Source organism: Malaclemys terrapin, chromosome 11, assembly GCF_027887155.1.
Source record: "Malaclemys terrapin pileata isolate rMalTer1 chromosome 11, rMalTer1.hap1, whole genome shotgun sequence".
Lineage (NCBI taxonomy): Eukaryota > Metazoa > Chordata > Testudines > Emydidae > Malaclemys > Malaclemys terrapin.
In genome coordinates, this window is record NC_071515.1 from 67,909,173 (window position 1) to 67,934,742 (window position 25,570).

At 45.8% G+C, this 25,570-nt stretch overlaps 2 protein-coding genes across 2 annotated transcripts in view; one reads left to right on the top strand and one right to left on the bottom strand.

Annotated features, from left to right (window-relative positions):
• ITGB5 (integrin subunit beta 5) overlaps positions 1–7,884 on the top strand; it is a 114,121-nt gene extending 106,237 nt beyond the window's left edge. Inside the window, exons 13-15 of the mRNA XM_054043937.1 lie at positions 3,336–3,452; positions 6,229–6,395; positions 7,287–7,884. Of these exons, the coding sequence (XP_053899912.1) occupies positions 3,336–3,452; positions 6,229–6,395; positions 7,287–7,382 (380 nt within the window). The 3' untranslated portion in view covers positions 7,383–7,884. The remainder of the gene's footprint in view (positions 1–3,335; positions 3,453–6,228; positions 6,396–7,286) is intronic.
• A 10,377-nt stretch (positions 7,885–18,261) lies between these two features.
• UMPS (uridine monophosphate synthetase) lies at positions 18,262–25,379 on the bottom strand. Its single transcript, XM_054043360.1, has 6 exons — positions 25,142–25,379; positions 23,496–23,649; positions 21,908–22,576; positions 21,173–21,348; positions 20,478–20,592; positions 18,262–19,478 (listed from the first exon to the last, which is right to left on the bottom strand). The coding sequence occupies exons 1-6, from the start codon at positions 25,292–25,294 to the stop codon at positions 19,297–19,299; spliced, it is 1,449 nt and encodes a 482-aa protein (XP_053899335.1). The 5' UTR covers positions 25,295–25,379; the 3' UTR covers positions 18,262–19,296.
• Between the last annotated feature and the right edge of the window lie 191 nt (positions 25,380–25,570).

Below are 25,570 nucleotides of genomic sequence, written 5' to 3' on the forward strand. Positions count from 1 at the left end.
CCTCCTTGTGTCTGTAACATGAACACTTCATCGAGGTGGGATGTTTTCTAGGCCTCTTGGAAGAAGTGAGCTTTAAGGGAGGGGCTTGGCATAGAAAGATGAGGACATTGGGGTGGAACGGACGGCCTTTTCTGAATGAGCAGATAAATTAAGTCGTCTCTAACCTTTCACATTTGTAACTTTTTTCACTGTTCTTTTCCCCCCTGCCCCGCTCGTAGAATCAGCAATTTGTGGTGAAAATGTGATAGGTAACCTTGTCCTTTTCCAGCTTCCTCCCAATCTGCCATTCTCTATTTCCTTCTCACATGCTTTGAGCTAGTTTTAAACAATGTGAGCAGTGGGATTCCTACCTTTTCCCATATTATTTCCAGCCTTGTTACAAGCACCAAGAGATTCAAACAGTGGGTCTGTGACACCACATTTAATAACAGCTCACTGCAAAAGCTGCAAGGTCATCAGGCCACTTTAAATCCCTCCAGCCTCTTCACAGAAAGCTTCACAAAAAGCTACTTTCACGTGACTAGTCTGGTGTCTGTTTGAAGGCTGAAAATGCAGGAGTGTAGGTTGAAGTTCCACTCTCATGCCTAAGTCTTGCAACACATATGGCCACATTTTTGTGCTGACTTGCACCCTGTGAGATGGCGCTGGGTAGAAGTACAGAATCATGCCTGTGGTTTGCAAGTTCCCCTGCTGTTTTGGAAGATGGGGCAGGGGAACTAACAGCCAAGGTTTAGTTTTAAACTTTCTTGTTTTGGCCGGGAGCAGTTTTTTTTTTTTTTTAATTTCAAGTACTAGAAGATCTGAAGCCTGTTAAGACTGAGACCAAAACCTGGCTGACAGTATATTCACGCTATGTAGTGCACATTACAGATGCTTGTTAAAGGCTGGAATGTTGAGATTTACTCACACTAGTGTTGTTAACATGGATGCAGCTGTATCACTGCACGGTTAGCAGCAGTTACTGTAACGGAAGGGTAATCATTTCTCTAGTGAGGCCAGGTCAAAGTCAGAAAGGAAAAGGGAGACAGAGGAAATGCAGAAGGACGAAAAATAATAGGGTGAAGTAGCAGGCTCATAAATGTGATCATTTTCCCACTGATACTGAATCTGAGTAAGGCATTCAGCAGCTACCACTAACAATGGTAACTGTGGCCTGGATTTTCAAGGTGCCTAAGCAAGTTAGCTGTCCTGCTCTCATTTCAAATTAATGGGATGTGGGTGTCTAACTCCCTTAGGCTCATTTGCAAATCCCAGCCTACAAGCTTAGTCGGTACACAAAGGCCGTATTCTCCCCTTGATGATGGTGCAAACATCGCACTGACCCCAGTGGGGATTGAGGGGGAACCGTGAATACTCTGAAATTTGTACCCCAGCTCACCGATCTTAATTATACATGGAATTCAGCCCTCTGCTTTAAACGCTACAAAGCTCTACTTGGAACTGAGACTGGCCAGGGCAGCACATTTGAAATCAAACTGATTGTTTTGCACCCACATTATAACTCTCCTGCAATGACAAGATTTGCAAAGAAACCACGGACAGACCTTTTAGTTATAACAGCAGCAGTAGCACAAACAGCCTGCTCTGTCTTCTATGGTACATTAAAAAAACAAAACAAATTCCTACTTCAAACAAGTCTTCTAATTTCCTGCCACTCCTCCACTTTCACCTTTTCTCCCTCAATTTATTCCTCTCCCCCCACTTCCCACTTCCGTCTCGGTCTTGAAAAAATAAACCTCCTGATTATTTCCGGAGATAAAACAATTCAGCACATTTGGAATGCAAGTCGGGCGATGGATTGTGGTTTTAATAACATCCTCATTTATGTCAACAGTTCACTGCTTTCCTCATAAAATGGACCGATATCCATCACTTTATCCACAGCTTTCCAAATTGAAGAGCAAGGGAAAGGAAAAGAAAAATGGCTGCCTTTTTGAACTGCATAGGATGGTACTGTCGAAAGACAAGCTCATGTCAGCTTTTATATTTGCCCTGAGTATCTTACTGTTACATGCATCCCTGAGTGCAAGTTTAACCTCTTCAAAATGTTCGTGTGCATGATCGTTAATGATTACTTGTGTTACGCTAGTGCCTAGAAATCCCAGCCAAAGCACTGTAGAAACACCCAGGGTATGTTTGCCTTGCAGTCAGAGGTGTGATTGCAGCTTGGGATACGCGTCCTGCCTTTAATCTAGCTAACGTGGCTAAAAAGAGTGAATGGTGGCCGAGGCATTCAGCATGGCTGTACAAGCCTGCCTGGAACCCTGGGTATATACTCGTGTTCCTAGCCATGCGGGGGTCTGTGCCTCTGCATCTTCACTGCTGCTTTTTAGCCACACTAGCTAGATTAAAGCTAGCATGGGCATGCCTAATCGAGCTGCAATCACACCTCTGATTTACATACCCATAGTGAGATCTTCAGGGCAGGGACCATCTCTTACAGCCTAAATAGGGCAAAAGCTGGGAGGGGAAGTGCCTTGCCCAAAGTCATGCAGTAGGTAGGGGATTAGAACCCCATTTTCCTGATGCTCAAGCTGGTGCTGTGCCCACCAGACCACATTGGCTCCCTGCTGTGGCGTCTGGGTAGCTGTAGAGTGCCCGTCACTGAAGGATGTCAGTACTGAGTATTTTCATCTTTCCAGATCTTCATGTTTGCTAGTGCTCTGTTGTTGTTCTATTTAAACCTCAACCTTCCCCACAAATCATAATCACGTTGCGCTCATTTCCAGGCTCTCTTTGTTTTGTATTTTCTCCCGACTCCTCCAGTATGTGAAGGGAAGTGCTGCTGAACTTGCAAAGGGATTTTTCAAAGGTTCTGATTTGCTTGACCTTCTTTCAGAGACCCATATTAATTTCTCTCTTTGTATGAAGTAGGCTAAACCCACCCAGACATTTCCTTCACTGCCATTTACTTGTATTGATAGAAGAGTGTCCAGATGATAGATACAAAGCTAAGGTACAGTGGTTGGGTTGTGGGGTTTTTTTCTTCCCTCTAGTGTTAATGGTTTCTTGTATTTCAGCTATTTGAATTGTTCCGTAATGTGCACCATATGTACCAACAGGAAGCTCCTCGTATTTAAAAGAATTCAAAGTCCCCAGAGTTATAGAATTCCAGAAAACACATCCAGCTCTGAGGCCAGATCTTTGAATGGTAGAGGCTTTTCTTCCTGCAGAAAGAAAACAGCTGAACAACAAATGTCTGAACATTATACCACTGTGTGGAGATGCCATACCACCAAATGCTACTGTCTTCACTGTTTAACGTGTGTTTGAGATGCACTGGGCTATCTTACACTGCTAACAGAACCTCAGGAATGTTCTTCATTTCGTTCCAGAAACAGATGACCAGCACTCGGTCCTGTGTGTCTACCCCATGAATGACTGCGTGATGAAGTTCACCTACTCGGAACTTCCCAGTGGAAAGTCCAATCTCACCGTCCTCAAAAAGCCAGGTTGTTTCTGCATTTGTTTTTTGTTTTGATATAAGATGCCAGCTCCTGAGAGGTGCTAGGCTGCTGCTAAATGTGTCTGTTCGTCAGAAAGGCTAAGTGCTCTCCAGTAATTACGGCCTTAGCAGATTCTGGGTAAGGAGAAAGCTTGGAGCCCTCCTCCGATACAGGCTTTTAAGGAAACTAAGATCAATGTTTAGGGAAACTGAGTCCGGGCTGACCTTATGGTTCATGGAACTCTAAACTGGGTTAGATGGGGAGAGGAAAATCAGGATGTCAGTGCCGCCACCTCTGGTCCTAAGCCCATATATCTCTACTGTCCCACATAAGGCCATTTTCCAGGTCCTGCAGTTAAATTCTCCCACAGTAGGGAGGCTGTTACAACATAATCTGTCACAAGGCCACCAAGATGGGGTAGAGAGAGGCTGTATGGTGGCATTGTGTGTGCGTGCTGCCTTGTTTCTGCCTGTCCCTAGACATAGTGTCGGCCTCCTTGTGACATGATGGGGTGTGTTTTTGAACTGGGGTAGCAGGGGTACTCGGAAGATATGGCACCAAAAGGAAGAGTGAGGTGGGTTCTGGGAGAGACACCACTGAGGAGAGGGAGGAGTCTGAGAGGGCATACGTGACAGAGATTTCCCTCCCAAATGTGAAACAGAGCACGAGACAGTGGAGGGAAAGGGGAGACGCAGCAGTGGGGGACAGTTGAGGAGCACTGAAGGGTCACAATCATTTTGGGCGAGTGACTCCATTGTGGTATCAGAGTGGAAGTGAGGTGAGTCACTTCAGTCTCTAGTTCCACATTGGGGGGGTGGGAAGAGGCAGGAAATTGGTGCAACCTGTCAGCCGAGCTGGCACAAAGCCCCTAACTGTGTGGGTCCCCAAACAGCTGCTTGAACTGGTTGGGCTGAAAGCCAGTCCTGAAGAGAGCAAAGGAATCTGGATGATTTAAAATGCATTGACTAGAGCAGGGGTGGGCAAACTTTTTGGCCCGAGGGCCCCATCAGGGTTCCGAAACTGTATGGAGGGGCAGGTAGGGAAGGCTGTTCCTCCCCAAACAGCCTGGCCCCCGCCCCCTATCTGCTCCCTCCCACTTCCCGCCCCCTGACTGCCTCCCTCCGAACCCTCCACCCATCCAACTCCCCCTGCTCCCTGTCCCCTGCCCAACCCCTCCCAGGACTCCCCGTCCCTAACCACCCCCCCGGGACCCCACTCCCTCTCCAACCACCCCCTTCTCCCTGTCCCCTGACTGCCCTGCCTCCTATCCACACCCCTGCCCCCTAAGAGGCCCCCTGGGACTCCCACGCCTATCCAACCCTCCTCCCCCATTCCCCGTCCCCTGACCGCCCTCCCACCCAGAACCTCCGCCCCATTCAACTGCTGTCTGTCCCCTGACTGCCTCCTGTGACCCCCTGCCCCTTATCCAACTCCCGCACTCCCCGCCCCCTTACCATGCCGTTCAGAGGGACTGGCAGCCGCGCTGCCCAGCTGGAGCTAGCCACACTGCCGTGCAGTCTAGAGCACCGGGGCAGGCCGATGGCTCTTACAGCTGCGCTGCCCGGCAGGAGCTCGCAGTCCCGCCGCCCAGAGCGCTGGCGGCACAGCGAGCTGAGGCTGCGGGGGAGGAGGGACAAGAGGGGAGGGGCCGGGGGCTAGCCTCCCCGGCCAGGAACTCACTTCTGGGCTAGAGAACCAACACCCCTGATCCAAATGCTGAATTTCTTGGCCCGTGCTCCTCTCTAATATTGGCATTAGATGACTGCAAAACTTTATCACAAACCTGGCTGAAGAAATCAGAAATATCTATTGTCATATCTAAAAAGCATCCAGTGTATTGAGTTTCCAAATATAGCCCTACACAGTCACCTGCCAGCTGAATTAATTGGGAGATTCTCAGTGCTCCTGCTCATAAACTCCTGTTCATAAACCACAGCAACTATCGATTTTTTTTTTTCTATTTCCAAACACCGATCCTAGCCCAAGTAGCATATAATGTATATATGTCCACTAGCATGTGATCCTGCTGGTCTCTCTAGACCATGGCTGACGGCAGCTGTGTTTCTGGCATGTGAAGCGTTTATTACTTTAATAAGCTGCAAGCCATTTTCCCAAACAAGCCCCCTTGTGGTGTTGTGAAATGAACCGAGCAGATTGGCACAATAGCTGCTAGCAAGTCTGCACATGTCTCCTGTGGCCTAAGCCATTCTGGACCTGGCCTCAAGAGACGGCAAATTTTGCACTTGCCGCATCTTATGCCTGATTGAAATAGCAGAGCCATTAGCCATTATTCAATAGACTCGCTTAATGATTCTAATGAGCCCCTATTTTCATGCTCAGGGATGTCCAGGAGCTGAAATAGCCACTTGCCCCTGGCACTTTGTCAGTTGTACTAAGCCCTTAACCCTCTGTGCTTGCACTGGGGCCTCCTGCATTACAGAAATGTGGCTGGTGTTGCTGGCAGCAGTGCAGTAGATCGTAAACAAACATTGGGTGAAATTCTCTCCCCATTGAAGTCAATGGGAGTTTTGTAATTTATGTCAATGGGGCAGGATTTCCCCTATTTGTGTTGGAGAAAATCTCTTTAAAACTTCAGCTAGAAAGGGCAATGCCAAGGTAAACCTCTTGTGACAGCAGTGTAAATCAGGAGCGATTCCATCAGAGTCCGTGGCGTTCTTGCTCTCTCTGCTCCCCGCATCTGAATGGTCTAATGTTACCCAGTGCACATCCCATGTTAGGGCATGTCCCCCATCGAAGCTAATTTTCTTTTTTTCCTCACTAGAGTGTGGCTCTGCACCCAACGCCCTGACCATCTTGCTGGCCGTGGTGGGCAGCATCTTACTGATAGGAATTGTACTTCTGGTTGTCTGGAAGTTGCTTGTCACCATTCACGACAGACGGGAGTTTGCCAGATTCCAAAGCGAACGCTCCCGGGCGAGATATGAAATGGTGAGGGGGGCTGGATGGGGTAGGGTAGGAGAAGGTTCATGGATTGGGGATGGGGGGCCATAAGGCACATGGAGGCTCATGATGAGGGTGTCAGACTTAAAGGAAGACTTGTCTGACTTGATATGAAGATGCTATTGGCAAAACTGTGTCCTGCTTCACGCAGGTGTGCTGCAGGGTGGGGCTGGGGCAGTCTGGCCCCATTAGCTGTGTGTGCCCTTACTTTGGTTAATTGCAGCTCCTTACAAGGGAATAATGCTGCACCCTGCATAAGGGAATAATCCAAATACTCAGCAGTATTTTGTTCAGTCTTCAGTTTTAATATTGAGATTACAGTAGTAGATGCCCCAGCTGAGATCAGGGCTCTGTTGTGTTAGATTTTGTACACTCACACATTAGGAGACAGAATTTACAGTCTAGATTGTAACTACCCATTGCAGACTAGAAGTACTAACTTTGAGCAAGCCCATTATAGTTGCATTGAAGATTATCCTGTTACTTAAAATTTACATTGTCTTTTTGACGAAACTATAAGATGGTTTTTCTGGTGATTCTGCCCCATCCTGTTTAGCTTTGCCAATTGGAGATGTCAATAAGGAAACGGCTTCTGCAGGTTTTCCTGGGTACGCTGCTTTGCCTTACCTTTGAACCTTAGCTGCTCTAGGTTCTAGGAAATTCTCCTAGAATAAGGAGACAGGCTACTGAATTAGATGGAACACTGGTGCAGTCTGCTACCAGGTTTCCTATGAAGACACCACAGCAACCCAGTTTCTCTTTGTATTTGAATAACACATTCCAGAGGAAGCCAAATGGAGATTTATCTCTGAGCAAATGTGGTTTCATATCAGTATTACTGTCATTCATATTCTTTTCTGTTTGATTTTTTTTTGTAAGGCATCCAATCCTCTTTACCGAAAGCCTATTTCTACGCATAGCTTAGATTTCACATTCAACAAGCTAAGTAAGTCCTATAATGGCACAATTGATTGACTGCATATGAGAAATCTGACGCAACCAGAACTGGAGTGCTGTGGACCATTGCTTGACTTTGTTGCTGAATTGAAGCTGGAATCCTTTTCAGTGGAGAATACCTTTAAAGCAAGACTGATCATTGACAGAAGGCTGTTATTTGCACAGTAAAGACAAGTGGCTCAGCAGGGCATGTGCTGTATGATTCCTGGACACAAAGACATGCTCCTGGGCTCATTGACTCTGAGAGGTGCGGAACTCTTCATACCCCAGCTTTTTGGATACCTTAAACCCTCCAGCTCAGCGAAACAAGTGCCATATTGCAGCTTCAGACATATACCAGTAGAAGAGGAGACTAGGCCAAATTCGGGGGAGACCTTGCCATTGCAAGTCTTTAGGGGAAAATTAGCTTAAACGGGGTGTTGGAAGCAGTTGTGTAAAAAACTAGGACCCAGGTGTTCTGCAGTCTTTAGAATCTTTTTTTATATTAAAAAAATAAAACTGTTGTGCATATATGATGTTATCAGTATCGTCCAGTGTTTCCCTGGCATTCCCTACAGCAAATGCGTTTTCGGGAGGCTGCTGCTTTTAACTCTTGTAAGCATAAATGGATCAGTTTTAGACCCTTGTAAACAGAGGTATACATTTAGGTAAATCCAAAAAAGCAATTGCAGCCATGGTGACTGCTGAAAATGTCCCATGTTGGCTTAGTGCAGGGGTTCTCAACTGGGTGCGTGGGACACAGTTGTTGCAACCAGCCCGACATTCCCATATTGCTAAATGGAGGGGCATCCTGGGGGAATCCTATGGAAAAGGTGGTCTGAGTATGGAAAGGTTCTTTGCCCTGTGTTATGCAAGAGGCTAGAACAGCCTGGTACTTACAAGCGCAGTCTTCTTCCATGAGCGGTGGGGTAATGGCCTGTGCTTTTGGTCAGGGGCGGCTCCAGGCACCAGCACAGCAAGCACGTGCCTGGGGTGCCAAGCCGCGGGCGGAGAGGGGGGCGGCCTGCCAGTTGCTGTGAGGGCAGCATGTCTGCGGGAGGTCCGCTGGTGCTGCGGTTTCGGCGGTAATTTGGCGGTGGGGCGCCGAAGGCGCGGCACCAGCGGACCTCCCGCAGACATGCCGCTGAATCTGCGTGACCAGCGGACCGCCCTCAGGCGCACCGCCAAAAGCCGTGCTTGGGACAGCAAAAAACATAGAGCCACCCTTGCTTTTGGTACCAAATGGCTGATGGTTTTTAGAGACTGAAGCTTCCTGTCCATGTCCTTACCACAGGGTTTAAGCTATTCTATCTGACTGCTGCAACGTTGGCCCAATATGAATGTTGCAAGAGGCCTTTGGCGGCGGAAAATACATAGAAGACAGTACAGCTGCCACTGTTCCGGTCTGTGTTGCTGACTTTGTCACTTTGCCCTGAATAGCTCATGCGAGCTAGTCAACGGCAGGAAATGTGCCAGGAAAAAGCACAAACAAATTATTTTCATTGGTTTGACTTGCTTTTCCCTCTGGAAATGGGTCATGGTCCCAGGCATCCCCTTTTGATTTTTTGTTTTCCTGCCTATGTAAACAGCAGCACTGATTTTTCTCACCATAAACAACTCGCCTTCAGGATATTTACAGCCCCCTGCCCCGTGCTCTAATGGAAATGCTGAAGGACTCCAAGAGACACTACTAAAAATAGCGGAGCAGGGATTGCTGCAGTTCTGCAAATCACAGGCTGTCAGCATCGGTGGAAGCTGTGGTTGCAGAGATCTTCCTGAATGACTCATTTTTGAGCACCAAGCAGTAGGGAGTCAGGAGAGGAGGTGGGTCCATGCTTGTGGCTGGGGTGGGGTGGGAGGCGAAGAAGGGGACCAGTTCTCTGTGAGAATTTGGCGGGAGGTGGCTGTACAAATTGTGGTAATATTACAGAGTTGCTGATATGAAAACTGCTGTATCATGAACATATGGATGGTCACCATGTCACACCAATATGTACCTGGGCAGCTAGCCCAAGCTGCCCCCCCATGCCACCATGGCTATTTTTAGGCACTAGCATGTGTATGTTGGCCCATGCTGGGAATTCCACCTCATAGCAGCTATGCAGCCCTACCCTAAGTGCCAGGGGATGGCTGAAAGGTCAACACTGCACCAGGGGCTAGGCAGCCAGAGAGCAACAGGTGGCAGCTCTCAGGCAGGAGACAGCAGGTGGTGTCTAGGAACCACAAGCCTGGTGCAGTGACTTGCCTCTCTTCGGGCTCCAGGAGGCTTAAAACACTCAGGGATGCAGAGACTTGGCTTCCTCTCATCGCAATCCCGGCAGTTCTGATGCTGTTCTTCTGCATAGGAGGGGGCAGAGTTTGGCACGACTCCTTGTGCAGCAGTTCAGAGGGGACCAGTGGCTGTGTGGCTCCTACAGGGCAGTGGCATTGGTGCCATGGTGCACGAGGTCAGTCATCCTGTAAAGATCAGCTGATGTTCCAGAGGGCAACTCTGCCCTGATGTGCTGAGACTAGATGCCTTTTACTGCCTCCCTGCTGCTGCTGGCTGCACCGGTGCATGCCTTGCAGCCAGACAAAAGCTGTGCTCTGCCAAGGTGCCAGCACTGCAGTGCTCAATGGAGCTATCAGGAGGAGTTTTGTGTCTAGAAGTGCTAGTGTAAAGCCGACAGCCCCCAGTCGTCAGCAGGCGGGCTCAACCGGGCACCTCTGGATCTTAGTGCATGAACCTCCACAGAATGAGCTAAAAGCCAACTGGCTCTTAGCTAAGGCTGGAGAGCAGACTCATTTAACTCTCTCTCTGAGTGGTCTCGGTGCCACTAGATGGGCCAGAACACCACACCCAGAAGGTGTGGGGGGTTACATTAGCTTTGGGCCAAAACCCAGAGCAACTGTAACCCGGGGTATAACATGCAACAAGCTACACAAGGCACCATTCACAAATGTCTGTTTCCAGTTCCCTGTTGACCTGGTTGTGGGAGTGGTTTGGTGTCTTCAGCAGATACTTGCCGGTCACGGTCCGGTACATACACAAACAGATTTGAAGTTTTGCCTTTTGGCCAATAGTAGTGCCTATGGCAGGCAACCTAGAGGTGGGGGGAGTTGTTTTACTATCGTCCCTGAAGGTAGAGCATGCAGGGCAAATAGTCTAGCCTCTGGCCTGGCCCACAAGGACAGTGGCATAATGGACTCATTGGCCAGCTATGGCTACCCTTTGCTGGGCTGTAAGATAGTGGTGGAGAGCAGTATGTTTTTAGCATGTGTTGACCCCTGGCTGTGGGGTCAGAAGCTCTTCCCCATCCCCCTCCTGCGCTCCCTTGCACCATTCATGTGCTGTGCGACACAATCAAGATGGAATCTGTCCCTAACTTCCCTGTTCAGGATTCATTGCCCATGGCAGAGTTCCCCAGTGAGCGTAACGCCAGCACAGCCCTGGGTACAGGGGGCACATCAGCAGCAGGGCCTGAGGAGGTGGCACAAGCAGAATGCTTTGTTCAGCTGTCCCCAGGGAGTGGCCTGGCCCCGGGAATTATTGCCCACTGAGGAAGGCTAACCGCTGGGCAGAAAAATCACAGCACCATACTAATACAATGAGCAAAGTGTAGCTGTAGCAGTAGCTAATCCCCTCGAGTCATTTCATGCCCAATAGTTAGCCCTGTGACATCACTGGTTACAGGACCGGTGCAAGGATATTTTGCGCCTTAGGCGAAACTTCCACCTTGCGCCACTCCCACCCCGCCCCCAGGAGCATCGCTTATTATAAACTTTCAAAAATGAATACCTCATAATGTGGCATTGTTCATTAGAATTAATACATGTTCGGCTTGAAAATTTATTAATTTCATTATTTAGTCTACATATTTAATGAAAATAAATAGCCTTGGGTCTCCTGCACGTGGCTAGAGTCCCTCCTGCCCCCCCCCCCCCCCCCCCCCCCCCGCCATGGATCTGGAAAGGGCTGTTTTGGGGATCAGAGCAAAGCTGGGCATTGGGATCTGGCTTCCATTCTCCACCCTGGCACCAACTCACTGGATGAGTTACTTCCCCGTTCTGGGCTTCAGCCCCCCCAGCGCTAAGGTGTGAAATGGTTCCTTGCTCCTGGGCTGGAAAGTGCAATGCAGGCGGGAGGGGGTGTCTGAAGGCCTGTCTTCCCCACAGGTGTGAGGCGAGGCCAGAGTTCCAGCATCCGTCATGACCGTCCTGGTTGCTTTACTCTGCCCCACACCAATTGCTGCTGAAGCCCCTTACTCAGAGAGCTCTGGCCCAGGGCAGAGGCGTCAGTGTCATTCTGGGCCTGATTTTCAGAGATGCTGAGCACCGGCGGTTCCCCCCAGTGTCTGTGGGAACTCCGGGGTTCTCAGTACTTCTGAAACTCAGGGCAATTTATTTCCAATGCTGGGCCAGGACTGAGCCTACAAAGGCAGGTGCACAGACAACCCCCAATCCACAGCAGATCGCCCAGCAATAACAATACAAGCAAGCAGGAGACTGAGGAGAGGCAGTTGCCCCAATGCTGGGAGTGGGGAGGATATGGCCCTAATGTGGTCACTAAACGTCTACCTAGTAAAGTTACTGGAGCATCTGCTTAGAGCATTATACAGAACTAGCATGTACATACCATAGGAGTCAACAGCTGAGCCCAGCTCAGTATTTCCAAGTTAAAAGAAAAGGGAGTAAAAGTAAACAGAGTAACAATGCTGATGAGAGGGACTGTAACTATTTAGACAAGCTGACCTGCCCTTTGATAGGCTAGTGTATGGCCGAGCCGTGGGAATGATACATTTCAAATAGTAACGCCTGTTTGAGGCCCTAAATGTCTTAGGCAGCCTGACCACAGCTCCCATTCCTAAGGCGGAAACTATTTTAGGGGCTCATGTGATGCAAAAATGTCAGTACAGGTCTGGCCAAATCGGCACCACTATGACATTACAACAGCCAGCTTCTGTGTTTGTGGAGCTCATAGCATAGGTAGGGGGTGCTTTTTTGGGTGGGGTACGGGTGCTCATGTTCAGAAGTGGATACTGGTCTAAATCACGATTGCAATCAGAAAACCCTTCACCTTGCATTTCATTCACTCATTTTCACGGTCCTAACAGGGGCACGTTTTGGATAAGGCTGTGAAACCGCCCAGTGTGTAGCTACAGTTGATGCTAATCACACCAGTTTGATGAGTGCAAAAGATCTAAATGCACAACAGCTTAAACCCTATTGTAATCTCCACCCTCAAGCAGGGACAAGAAACACCCCCTCCACCCCAAAGGCTGTGGGACTGAGGAAGAAGGCACAGCTTTTCTGTGTGGGGGGGGTTCCACCTCCTTCCCCCTCCCCCCACACACAATTACTGTAGTAGCTGAGCACCTCGCTTTCTTTAGCATCACCGTTCTTCACCCATATGAGGGTAGGGCAGTGCTATTATCCCCATTTTACAGATGGGGAATGGAGTCTCAAAGTGATGAGGAGCCTAAAGATTCACGCAGGTGCCTATTGGGCTTTTCAAGGGAAGGGGAGTTAGATGCTTGAATTCCTTTGAGGATCTGGGCGCTAGCGGTATATTAAATCGCACTGACATTTACCAAACCGCTTAGCTGCCTCACCCTGTACGCACCTACAGTTGCCCCAGTGAGCCTCCACAAAGCCACCTAAGTCCTGCCACTACCCCACCACGACTGAGCTGCTCAGAAGTCTAGCTCATACCTAAGCCCTGGTGGAGTCACAAAGTAGAATGGCTCATTGCTTATCTCACTTGTGGCGCCTGATCCAGGAGGCATGCTCTACCTGTACAAAAGATGGACCAGAATACCCAATAGCCAGCCCACTTACGTGGGCTGTGGGAAACCCAGGTTTGTCTCCTCACCGTGCTTGAGCTTCTCCACAATTTCCAACTTATGAACTTCTTTGTAACTATGTTGGCTCAAGTCACCTTAACTTTTAAACTTTCATTTGTTGGGTTCTGGTAAGTGGGCTGTGACACTTGCCTCTGCTGCAATGGCTATAAACAGTTGTAGTCACACAGCAGCTTTTTTCCATAAACCGAACCATAGGTTATGCTTTCCCATCCTCCACAGCGCCAGAGTGGGGTGGTAGCATTTCCTTCTGGGACAAGTTGGCCATATTGCCGCAGATGGGTCTAGCGTAGCTAGAGGTATGGAGCTGAATGGAGGTTAATGCACAATGAGCTGGGCCAAACTGAAGTGGGATGAAGGCAAACCAATAAGACAATTACAGCGTAGGGGTTCTGCCACGACTCCAGTAAAGTGTACAAAATCCATTAGAAGAAGAAAACCCTGGGCCAGAGCAGGCTGCTTTCAAGCAGGGCTTTGGCGCTGTGCTCCAGCTCCAGGCAAAAACCTGCAGCTCCACTGCTCCAGCGCTGCTCCAGGCTCCGCTCCAAAGCCCTCCTTTCAAGGGTAAAACACTATCAGCTACCACTGGTACTGAGCCTGCATTAACCACACTGGGTGAAGCTCAAACCATGTCAAGAGCCAACCATTTCTCAGAAACTGATTAGCCAGGTCCTCCACAGTTTGTTTCAGGTCGAGTCCTTCCAAAATGGAATCCACGTCCCCAGAGTCAATGCCCGCCCAAAACAAGATTCCAGCCAAAGCTCCTGAGGGTATTTCACATTCCTTTGGTGCAAACTCTTCCCAAACCTCAAACAATGTTTGTGTTGCTTCCTGTAATACTCATGCCAATGAACATGGCCATTGGGAATCATTCACTATTACATTTGAAATGCTATTTGCCATACTCGGAAGTTGAATACAGAACTAGGAGTAAATTTCCAACTGCTCATCATGCGTCTGATACAGACAGTAAGTGGGTTTAGGCAAATCACTTAACGAGTGTCATGTTATATAGGGAAAGTACCATCTCTGCTACTTGGCTAGCTGCACATTGTTCATTTACCATCCTTAGTGCTTGTATAGCAATGTACAATGATGAAGGGCTAAGAACAATTATTCATTTTTATAATTCACAATTAAAAACATGGAACTTTCCTTCTGTTTCACTATAAATGGGAGTTTCACTGTAGCTATGGATTTCATCAACTATTACAAGATTAAAATTTTCATCACCTGACAGCTGATGAACTAAATTGGAACCAGTCATTTGCCTCCATCCCTGACTCTGACAAAGTCCTTGCAATTCATTCTCGGGCCTGATCAGCTTCATACATTATGATGTAAATGAGTTTTTTAAATTGTGACCTAGTTCCCATGTTACCAATGCAGTTCTGACCAACCGCAGGAACTACGCTTCATGGAATGTAAACAGCAGGGGCACGTAAAAGAAATCAACATTATGCCTAATTTGAAGTGGATTTCATCCATTTCAGGTGCCTGAAAGAAAATGATTGTTCTCTCAGATTAGAGCTGCACATGCTTGTTTGCTGGAACAGCTCTGATTATAAAGACCATGTGGGGCAGTGCAGGCAGGAGGGATAATTTGGTCTTGTTTACTAAGTGAAATGTTTTGGACGTCAGCAGTGTGAACTGAAGCACTGAAGTATAAATTGTACAGTAGAATAAAGGCTGCTCGTTAATGAAGAGCTGTGAACAATTCTGAACAAATAAAAAAAAATCAATAACCTCACTTGTTTCAACAAAAAAGAAATAGCACCATGCTAAAACAATTGGATACTAGGATCACTCTCTCCAACAGTCACCACTATTCGATTCCAGAGATGTGTCACTTTTGATAGACCTAATTAACTGGTTGTAAACAGAGGGCTTAAGCCAGAGCTTTAGTTGCTGGTTCAAGGTCTTTATGACCCATCCAGTAAATAAGAGCATGGCTTAGGAAACAATGGAGTTCACAAAATTCATTAATCTCCTGGCACTGCAATAGCAGAAACTGAGTCTGTTCCATCAGGCAGGACAGAATCACCCCTTAAGACAAATATTGTGCTCAAGATAATTCATATAAATCCCTGTAACGCTCAGGCATGGGATCAGCTTCAGTGCAGTGAGAATATTACACTTTTGTTGAAAAACAGACTGCTTCTGATGAGAACAGCAACAATACATGCTTATGATGAAATCTATTCGCTAAAATGGTACTGTGGCTTCAAAAAGCGCACGAGAGGCACAGCTCCCTCTGGTGGAAGAAGGGGGAAACGGTAATAGTTTTTAGCAGAGAAGGATATAAGAGACCATGCCGGAGAAAACCATCCCAATGTGTAGAAAGAATAGTAAATATGGCAGGCGACCAGCTTGGCTTAACAGTGAAATCCTTGCTGATCTTAAACACAAAAAAGAAGCTTACAAGAAGTGGAAGATTGGATAAATGACCAGGGAGAAGTATAAAAATATTGCTCAGGCATGCAGGAGTGAAATCAGGAAGGCCAAATCCGACTTGGAGTTGCAGCTAGCAAGAGATGTTAAGAGTAACAAGAAGGGTTTCTTCAGGTATGTTAGCAACAAGAAGAAAGTCAAGGAAAGTGTGGGCCCCTTACTGAATGAGGGAGGCAACCTAGTGACAGAGGATGTGGAAAAAGCTAATGTACTCAATGCTTTTTTTGCCTCTGTCTTCATGAACAAGGTCAGCTCCCAGATTGTTGCATTGGGCGGCACAGCATGAGGAGAAGGCGACCAGCCCTCTGTGGAGAAAGACGTGGTTCGGGACTACTTAGAAAAACTGGACGAGCACAAGTCCATGGGGCCGGATGCACTGCAGGTTTCTTCTTTAAAGGAGTTGGCAGAGGTGATTGCAGAGCCATTGCTGTTATCTTTGAAAACTCATGGCTATTGGGGGAGGTCCCAGATGACTGGAAAAAGGCTAATGTAGTGCCCATCTTTAAAAAAGGGAAGGAGGAGGATCTGGGGAACTAGAGGCCAGTCAGCCTCACCTCAGGCCCTGGAAAAATCATGGAGCAGGTCCTCAAGGAAGCAATTCTAAAATACTTAGAGGAGAAGAAAGTGATCCGGAACAGTCAGCATGGATTCACCAAGGGCAAGTCATGCCTGACTAACCCAACTGCCTTCTATGAGGAGATAACTGGGTCTGTGAATGAGGGGAAAGCAGTGGATGTGTTCCTTAACTTTAGCAAAGCTTTTGATATGGTCTCCCACAGTATTCTTGCCAGCAAGTTAAAGAAGTATAGGCTGGATGAATGGACTATAAGGTGGATAGAAAGCTGGCTAGATCGTCGGGCTCAATGGGTAGTGATCAATGGCTCCACGTCTAGTTGGCAGCCGGTTTCAAGCGGAGTGCCCCAAGGGTCGGTCCTGGGGCCGGTTTTGCTCAATATCTTCATTAATGATCTGGAGGATGGTGTGGACTGCACTCTCAGCAAGTTTGCAGATGACACTAAACTGGGAGGAGTGGTAGATACGCTGGAGGGTAGGGATAGGATACAGAGGGACCTAGACAAATTAGACGATTGGGCCAAAAGAAACCTGATGAGGTTCAACAAGGACAAGTGCAGCGTCTTGCACTTAGGATGGAAGAATCCCATTCACTGTTACAGACTAGGGACCGAATGGCTAGGAAACAGTTCTGCAGAAAAGGACCTAGGGCTTACAGTGGACGAGAAGCTGGATATGAGTCAACAGTGTTCCCTTGTTGCCAAGAAGGCTAATGGCTTTTTGGGCTGTATAAGTAGGGGCATTGCCAGCAGATCGAGGGACATGATCATTCCCCTCTATTTGACATTAGTGAGGCCTCATCTGGAGTACTGTGTCCAGTTTTGGGTCTCACACTATAAGGAGGATGTGGAAAAATTGGAAAGAGTCCAGTGGAGGGCAACAAAAATGATTAGGGGGCTGGAGCACATGACTTATCAGGACAGGCTGAGGGAACTGGAATTGTTTAGTCTGCAGAAGAGAAGAATGAGGGGGGATTTGATAGCTGCTTTCAACTACCTAAAAAGGAGTTCCAGAGGATGGATCTAGACTGTTCTCAGTGGTAGCAGATGACAGAACAAGGAGTAATGGTCTCAAATTGCAGTGGGGGAGGTTTAGGTTGGATATTAGGAAAAACTTTTTCACTAGGAGGGTGGTGAAGCACTGGAATGGGTTACCTAGGGAGGTGGTGGAATCTCCTTCCTTAGAGGTTTTTACGGTCAGGCTTGACAAAGCCCTGGCTTGGATAATTTAGTTGGGAATTGGTTCTGCTTTGAGCGATACCATCTTTAGCGATAAACTGATCAAGAACTCGCTGTGAAAGACATGCATTGCTATGCAGTTAACCTCCAATATCTTACTGCACACAAGAGATGCTGGATTGATCGAGTTTCACTGGTGAGACAGGCCATGGAAGCTCTTCAGCTTTGCTAGGAAAAGTCCAGCTCAATGAATAAGTGGAGGATTAATAGAATTCCACTTGGTCAACCTTTTAGTGATTCTCAGGTAAAGAGGATTTATGGGAAGTGACCTAGTGATGCTCAGCTTACATTATTTTAACACCAGCATGTTCAGAATACCATTTCCCATATTCTCATTCATACCATGAACTCCTCAGCCCCATGGAATACCTTCATCAGGGTAGACAAAGTAATTTTGCATCGTTCTACTAAATGGTAGCAAAGTTTACTTAAAGTCTGAAGAGCACATTGGATTTTCTCTAATCTTTCTTGTATTAATGTCAAGGTAGAATACCACAGTCATGTTCAAACCTGCTTTCCTTGTTCTTAAAAATTCTGCATGGATTAGTCCAACGTACACCCAGCAGAGTACATTTCAAGGGATGACCACAACTCTATCCTGCCCCTCTCCCCAAAAAAACTAAGTAGAAATTTTGCTATAACAGGAACGATACTTCTCAATGCCATTTTGAAAGTTGTTCCTACTCCCTATTGAACCAGAATTATATTTAAAGCAACTCTCAGCTTAAAGTACTTATGTTATATACATGCTTTAATTCATATTATGCTTTAGTTTATTAAAAGTAGGTTTCAGAGTAGCAGCCGTGTTAGTCTGTATCCGCAAAAAGAAGAAAAGTTTTTATTAAAAGTAGTAACTCAGAATTCCACAATTATTTATACTCTTGCTTTTCTTGATCTGAACAACGAAAACCCAATTCAGTTTCACTTTGAAGTGCATTTTGGGGCAAATTTAAGGTGACTCCATCTCTTTAACCAACATCCATGAGATATATTTTTACATCCTCTCTTTAAATTAAAAATCTCAAATGGTGAAAAAATATCATGGAAAAGTACTGAAGATTTTTCATAAAAATAACCAGCTCACTAGAAATTCAACAATGGTATAACCTCAGGACTTTGGCCTTTTGCCTCTCATTAACAGACCCACCAAGTCCCACTGCAAATCAGTTCCACCCTGGGTTAACGAATAGCTACAGCTGTAATTTTATCATAGGAAATTTGGAGCGGAATGATGGCACCAATAATTCATACTAGTCAAAATAGCAGTTACAAACATACCAGGAAGGGGCAGTAATTGAAAGTTAGAGGCCTAAGCTTATCATACCCTTAGTTTTTAGTCCAATATATTTATGAGATAATAAACATAGAGGAAAAATACTAAGTAACAGATTCAGGCTAGTTTGTGCTTCCAAGTTGTGTTGTCCCATTCAATGTAGTGAATGGTCAGCTTTGTTGTACGGTATTGAAAACGCTTCACCTGCACTGTTTCCATAACTAAAGGAAATACCAGAGGGCAGTAATAACCTAGCAAGTATCCCTTGGAGTGTTTTCATTTATTATTTTCCGAAGTAATAGACTGGAGGACCAGTTAGAAGTAAGACTAACGCTGGGCAGTGATTTTTTGTTTCACAGTCTCAAATGCAAAGAAAAAATGGTCACAATTAATGTCATTTAGCTTATACACGTTACTAAAAATTTAAGTCATTGGCAGATTTTACCTAAAGCAAAATATTCAATTGAGTTCAGAGTAGACGTCAACCTAACTAACAGGGAGAAACATCCTCCAAATTACTCCAGCTTCTTCTTCTGAATGCATTGGGTTAGTTTGTTCACTGGAATCCTGGGCTCAAATTAGTCTTGTGTATGAACAGCAAGTCTGCTTAAATAGCTCTCCCATGCTGCCTTCCTATACATCTCTGCTTCCTCTAAACGATTTGATGCAGACAAGATGCCACGTCCCACAATAATGACATCTGAGCCTCTTTTGCTAATAACTTCCTGTGGACTTAAGTACTTCTGTCCAAGGTTATCACCTGAAACACATAACACATACGCTACATCATTTTTCTGATTTGTAATAAGTAACGCCATCTCTTAGAAGTTCTAAAACAGTCGTTAGGATTCAAGAGGAGCCACACGCTTGAGTTCTTAACACCTCAGACGTGACAAATTTTATATGAGATTGCTTTGAATGCCCAGTTAAATATTCGCACTGCATTCAATATCTAGGGTCTCATTTTTCATTCTCTACTACATGGAGTAGTTAGCCAAAAAATCCCTGGCAGGATTACTGGGATTTAGTTATTTGCGTATGATTTGATTGCTGCTTAACAAAATAGTCACATAACTAAACGGAATTTTCTGCATTCAAATGAAGATATGTGATTTTGCTTTGGATTACATGAAGCAGCTACTGATAAAAGGAAAGCATCCTAATGAAACAGTTTTGGGAAATGCATTACTTACGCAACATTTAATTTATTTAAAATTTAAAACATAAGACTTCTGATTCTTTTGTATTCAATTCTATTAAATAAAAATGTTAATATGTAATGGTTAGGATTTTACATGGTTTGCATTTACTTATGTTTTTTGACTGTGTTCTCTTACACATTTGAATGTGCAGTCTAATGAGAGCACATTTAACAAGTCTTTCACGTATGCAGGAGCTGCGCACTCCGTTGCACGCAAAACTTGAGGTAGCAAGAAGCCTAGCAAAAAGGCTGCCTAGCCTACTGTTCTTCCGGAAGTTTCCAGAGATCTTCAGGAGAAAGTATTGAGGATTGAGGGCTGTTGTTTCTAAGCCCATACAGTCTCATACTTGTATCCAAGCATCCACACCTATTGGATAAGATGCACTGCACATGCACTATACTATTTTCATGGGATATCAACCAGTTTTCCTCCCTTCAAAATAGTTATATTAGAGACAGCTGCAAAAAAATTACACTGTAAACATTATTTAAAAGACACTTCTGAAATGACCGTGAGAAATCTCATTGCAAATTCTACCTCCCCAGGAGTGTTTTTACCTCCAGCTTGCATCTGGACCCCCGGAGTCAAGTGAAGAAATTCTGGTTTGTTACTAACTCTGGAACCAGAAATGAATCCAAAAACAAAATCTGAGTTCTCTTCAGCCATTTGTACCTAAATATAACAAAAACCAAAGAACAAAGTTACAAATTCCCATGCTCAAAACTAAACCTGACCAATGAGTTGTCTCAAGCCCTGCCACCTGCATGCTTCATGTTTTGTTTGACAGTGTAAGATGTCAGAGAGAAATCAGCTTTTTGCAGTGTTTCACTCCATGTCCTAGCTTCACTACGTAAGAAATAATCACACAGCACGCAGAATTGACAGCTCCTTATTAGAACCTACATGTAACTAGAAGCTGTATAACAGAAGACTGGACATTAGACTGGGAATGTAGAACAAAAGCTAACAGGATGGGATTGCTAAGGAAAGTAGTAACGTGGTCACCATGATAGTCCAAAACAAGTCAGTAACAGACTGGTGATACCATGTTGAAGCTGTGAGCAACCTCTTAAGATCTGAAAGTCTACACGTTTATTGTCTTTAAAGCACTGCAGAGAAATCTGGTAACTAGTAGTTGTACTTGAAAAGCTGCTTGTAAATGCAGGCTGTGATGTTATGACGTGCACGCAACCGATCTCCATTGCCAGAGCAATCTGCAAGTCTTTCAAGCAAAACAGAAATTCCTACTTACTGCAGATTTTGTGTAGTCACCAGTGGCAAGTGACCCTTGAGAACTCATCTCAGCAATCAAAAGACAGCCTCGCTGTGAAGGAAGCCCTACTTCTTTCAGCCCTTTCACAACTCCAGCGCCTGGGACCACATGGGCATTAACTATATCTGCCCAGGAAGCTATTTTGAATACACCACCTGAGAAGAAAGAAACAGAGAGCCACATATTTTTAGTTAAGTACCACTATGAATTTCTCCTCAAGCATGAAATGTGTTTTAACGAAGACAGAGCAAAATAAGCAATGCACATTTTTAAGACGTTTTAACTACTGCAGTTTCTGGCAGCTGCATGTACAATCTGATTGAACAACCTGTAAGCAGCCTAAACACAACCGGCCACTGTCTCTAAATCATATTTTTCACAAATACCTGTCAGGTTTTGTCTTCGTTGTCTGGAGAGGCGTCTATCAAGACCTAGAGCCTACTGTCACTAGTATTACCTTTCAGGGCAACATGGAACAAAATGATGAGAAAGAAAGAAAAAAAACAGGTTCAGGTGATGAAGGCTCTACAGAGATATTATAGCTTAAATGAAGAGCTTCAGACAAGAAAAATCAACAAAGTAAATGATGTTTTAAAAATCAATATAGGTATCATCATCATCATCATATCTTTGCACTAAAGGGAATCACATTATATTCAGCAGGCAAAGATATTGGCAAAAAAGTCACAATAAACTAAGGTTGCAAATAATCACCCTCATACTGATGTTTCACAGTGTTTCCAATGTCTGCAAACTTGCGGTCTTCGAATATCAGGTACTCATGTTGGTCTGCAAGTGCTCGCAACTCCTTTATTACCTCTTGGGTGAAATCATTCAGGATATCTATATGAGTTTTTAAGATACAAATGCTGGGGCCTAGAGTGGCAGCCAGCTGTAGAAGTTCTTTGGAGTCTGTGACATCAGCAGAGAGGCACAGGTTAGTTTGTTTCTTCTCCATGAGCTTGAGAAGTCGTGCTGCAACAGGATGGATTCCAGGTAGCTGAGCGCGAGCGCTAAAGCTCATTTCTTTGCACATTTGTTTGATGGGAGCAGCACCATTTTGCTCTGCTGGTTTGAAGACATTCTCCAGAATGAATTTCTTCACCTTTTCAACCATCTCAGAGTCAACTTTTTGCTGCTGCTGGAGAATCTCTAGCATCATGGACAAGGTGCACACAGAATGTAGGCGAATCCCTCGTTCTTCTAACCTGTGTTTTCCTCCCTGCTCTCTATCCAGGAGCACTATGGCATCGGTGATTTTTAATCCTTCTTTCTGAAGAACCTCTACAGTTTCCAAGATACTAGATCCACTTGTGACCACATCCTCAATGATCAAACAGGTTTCTCCTGGATTAATGATGCCTTCCACCAGACGCTTGGTACCTTTAAATCAATAAAGACACAATCCATTGAATCACCAGTTTAAAAAAATTAACATAAAATTGTTACCCTAAGACTTACTATTGTTAAAGCTAAATGTACTATGTGTATCGGGGAAGCCATCGCTATTAAGTAACTGAATTAGTCTTGAAGACAGTAAGGTGCTTTGCTTTCATTGGCATTCTAGGAAGGTAATGCGTATAGTGATTACAACTGAAATTAGGCATCAAAATTCTGTTCACAGCTCTGTTACTGACTTGTTTTGTAACTCCATGCAAGTGACTTGACCTTCCTGAGTAGATAAAATACTCCTTTATACCCCAGGAAGTTGTGAGGTTTATTCATATTTGCAAAACAACTTGAGATCTTTATGATTTATTTGCTCTTACAGGCACCAACACACACATTCTACTAATCCTTGGGTGAAAGGCACTATAGAAGAGCAAATTATTGTTAGTGAAACCAGAACAAAACCCATAAAATTAATCTTTTCTGTAGCTATTTGCCACAGCATGAAAATTATCTGCACCACTGAGACATTCATTTTAATATATTTACCAATATCCTAGTTCTACACCCAACAAGAAGCAGTTTAACACCCCACTGCAGAGATTATGGAGGCTACTAAATCCCTGGCACCTTTCCTCATAACCAGTAAATGGGCACAAGCTCGTGCAGCACCCGTTAGGGAGATGCAACAAAAGGCACTTGCTCTAGGAGAACAGCCAGCAATGAATGTAGTGATTAGACAGTGTTATACATTTTGGGGGGCAGGTGAGTGGGAATTCTTTTCCCTTCAACTGGAGAGATGGTCTTCCACTGGAACACAAAGAACGCAAGTCATAAAAACTAAAGTACTTTCACAAGCAAATCTTTCAAGCAGAAAAGACAATTTAATCTTAATTAACTTTAATCATTTTACCATATTGTTTTGCTTCCTTCCTCCGTATAAGCATTGGGATCTGGTTGGACGAGCAGATAACTGTAGCCAAAGGCAACGCTGTATATGGAACACCACACACCGAGTCATACTTGATCCTTGCATTTTTTGCCGTTTGAAACAGGAGATCTGCAATCTAAAGATACATCATATTTTTAAGCAATACTAAATTAAACTACAAGCATATATTACCCATGGAATCAATTTCAGATATTCCTGACTGCTTGGTGTCTGATCAGAAGCTACTTCCTCAGAAGTTTGTAAGCAATATTCTGCCAGTACTATTTGTACCCTGATAGCTGCTAACACATTTTGGGTACTATTAAGTCCATTAATGGCGATTAGCCAGGATGGGTAAGGAATGGTGTCCCTAGCCTCTGTCTGTCAGAGGATGGAGATGGATGGCAGGAGAGAGATCACTTGATCATTGCCTGTTAGGTTCACTCCCTCTGGGGCACCTGGCATTAGCCACTGTCGGTAGACAGGATACTGGGCTAGATGGACCTTTGGTCTGACCCGGTACGGCCATTCTTATGTTCTTACTATCAAAATAGATTAAGACTAAACTCTTTGGGGCAAGTATTAGCTAAGAAAAATGTCTGGTAACTTCATTCATGGAATTAGTGGTCAGCAACCAGTTATTCAAAGAGTCACACAAAACATGCTCTCCACTGGATTACTAATTATTAATTATTATTATTATTTTGCATTGGCACCATTCCTTTAGCCAACAAGTCATCTCGTCTTTTAAATTTACTCTCACCTTTTTCTCACTGAACTACTGACAGAGCTAGCACAGTGGCCAAAAAAGAAAAAAGTGAAAGATAGTGTTTATCCTATATTACAGATCCATACTCGTAGTACTATTGTTTTATATATACACAAAGAGAAAGAAAATCAGCATGTTTTCCAGTCTTGCCACAATGAGTACAACATATTTTTTTTTAATAAAGGAAAGCCTCAGTTATTCAAATCAGACAACTAACTTAAATTCCTAGTTAGCTGAAGGGCAGATATTCATCAATATTTACTGTACTCCAGCCACAGGATGAAAGGAGGATTATAAACTAACTGAGCCACAGGCTATCCCAAGATCAGGAGCCTGAAGAGGAGAGCTACAAGGTGTAATAAATACTTATGTACAGAAACCAGCAGGTCTTGTTCCTGCTTCATTTCAGGCTAAAGCTTTCTGCCCTCTGCAGTCTTCTGGATAAAAGATATTAGAGAGAGATTTTTCGATACCGCAATACTAGTAAATTTGCTTTGACTGTTGTCTGTAAAATGCCCCAGCAGCGCAGGCTGGTGCAGAGTGCGCATCCGCGTCAGGTGAAGGAGCGTTTTTAAAGATTACCAAACTGGCAAACGTTACGGTGGGCGCGGAGCCCTGTCACGTACCGATCTGCGGAGAGCGATCACCACGGACACTGCCCAGCCGCCCAAGAAGCTGGTACAGGGATTACGGGCTCGGCACTTTCCCACACTGCAGGCTCCAGGCTGCTTGGCTCAAAAGGAGAGCAGGGCCCGCAGAGCGGAGCGGACCGGACTCCCCCTCCCCCGCAGCAGTAGAGCCCGCGGGCCGCGCCCCAACCAGCAGCAGCCCCCCCGCCCCATGCCCCGCGGCCACGTACCTGGTTGAGGAGCGGCGGGTGGGAGACGATGACCCGGAGGTCGATGTAGATGGGGGAGGCGAGGCCGCTCTTGAGCACGAAGTCCCCGAAGCGCAGGACCTGGGCCCGGTGCAGCCCGGACACCAGCCGCTCCACGGAGCCCGTCTCCCCCATGCTCCCTCAGGCAAAGCCGGCCCGCGCGCACCGCGCCTCAGCCGCCTCTTCCTGCCGGCGCCCAATGATGACGTGACAGGGCGCGAGCCGCGGCGCTAGCAACGGGGAAAGAAGGGGCCTTGTTGCAGTCCTTGGCTGGCGCCGCCGCTGTGTGCGCATGCGCTGTGTGAGCCGGCGAGCTGATTCCGGGCCGGACAGCCTGGGTTCCCGCCAGGGCCCATGGCGCTCTGTGGGAATGGAGCGTCTCGAAGGGCTCCGTCCCGGCCTCCGTAGCCA

Bases quoted from the DNA above. Each gene is read 5' to 3' on its own strand.
- UMPS (XM_054043360.1), bottom strand. From the start codon at position 25,294: ATGGGGGAGACGGGCTCCGTGGAGCGGCTGGTGTCCGGGCTGCACCGG. The intron at 21,349-21,907 runs GTGATTATTTGC...CTTTCTTCTCAG, and splicing joins TGTGAAACATCAGTATGAGG to GTGGTGTATTCAAAATAGCT. The intron at 19,479-20,477 runs GTAAAAACACTC...TATGTGTTTCAG, and splicing joins GGTCCAGATGCAAGCTGGAG to GTGATAACCTTGGACAGAAG.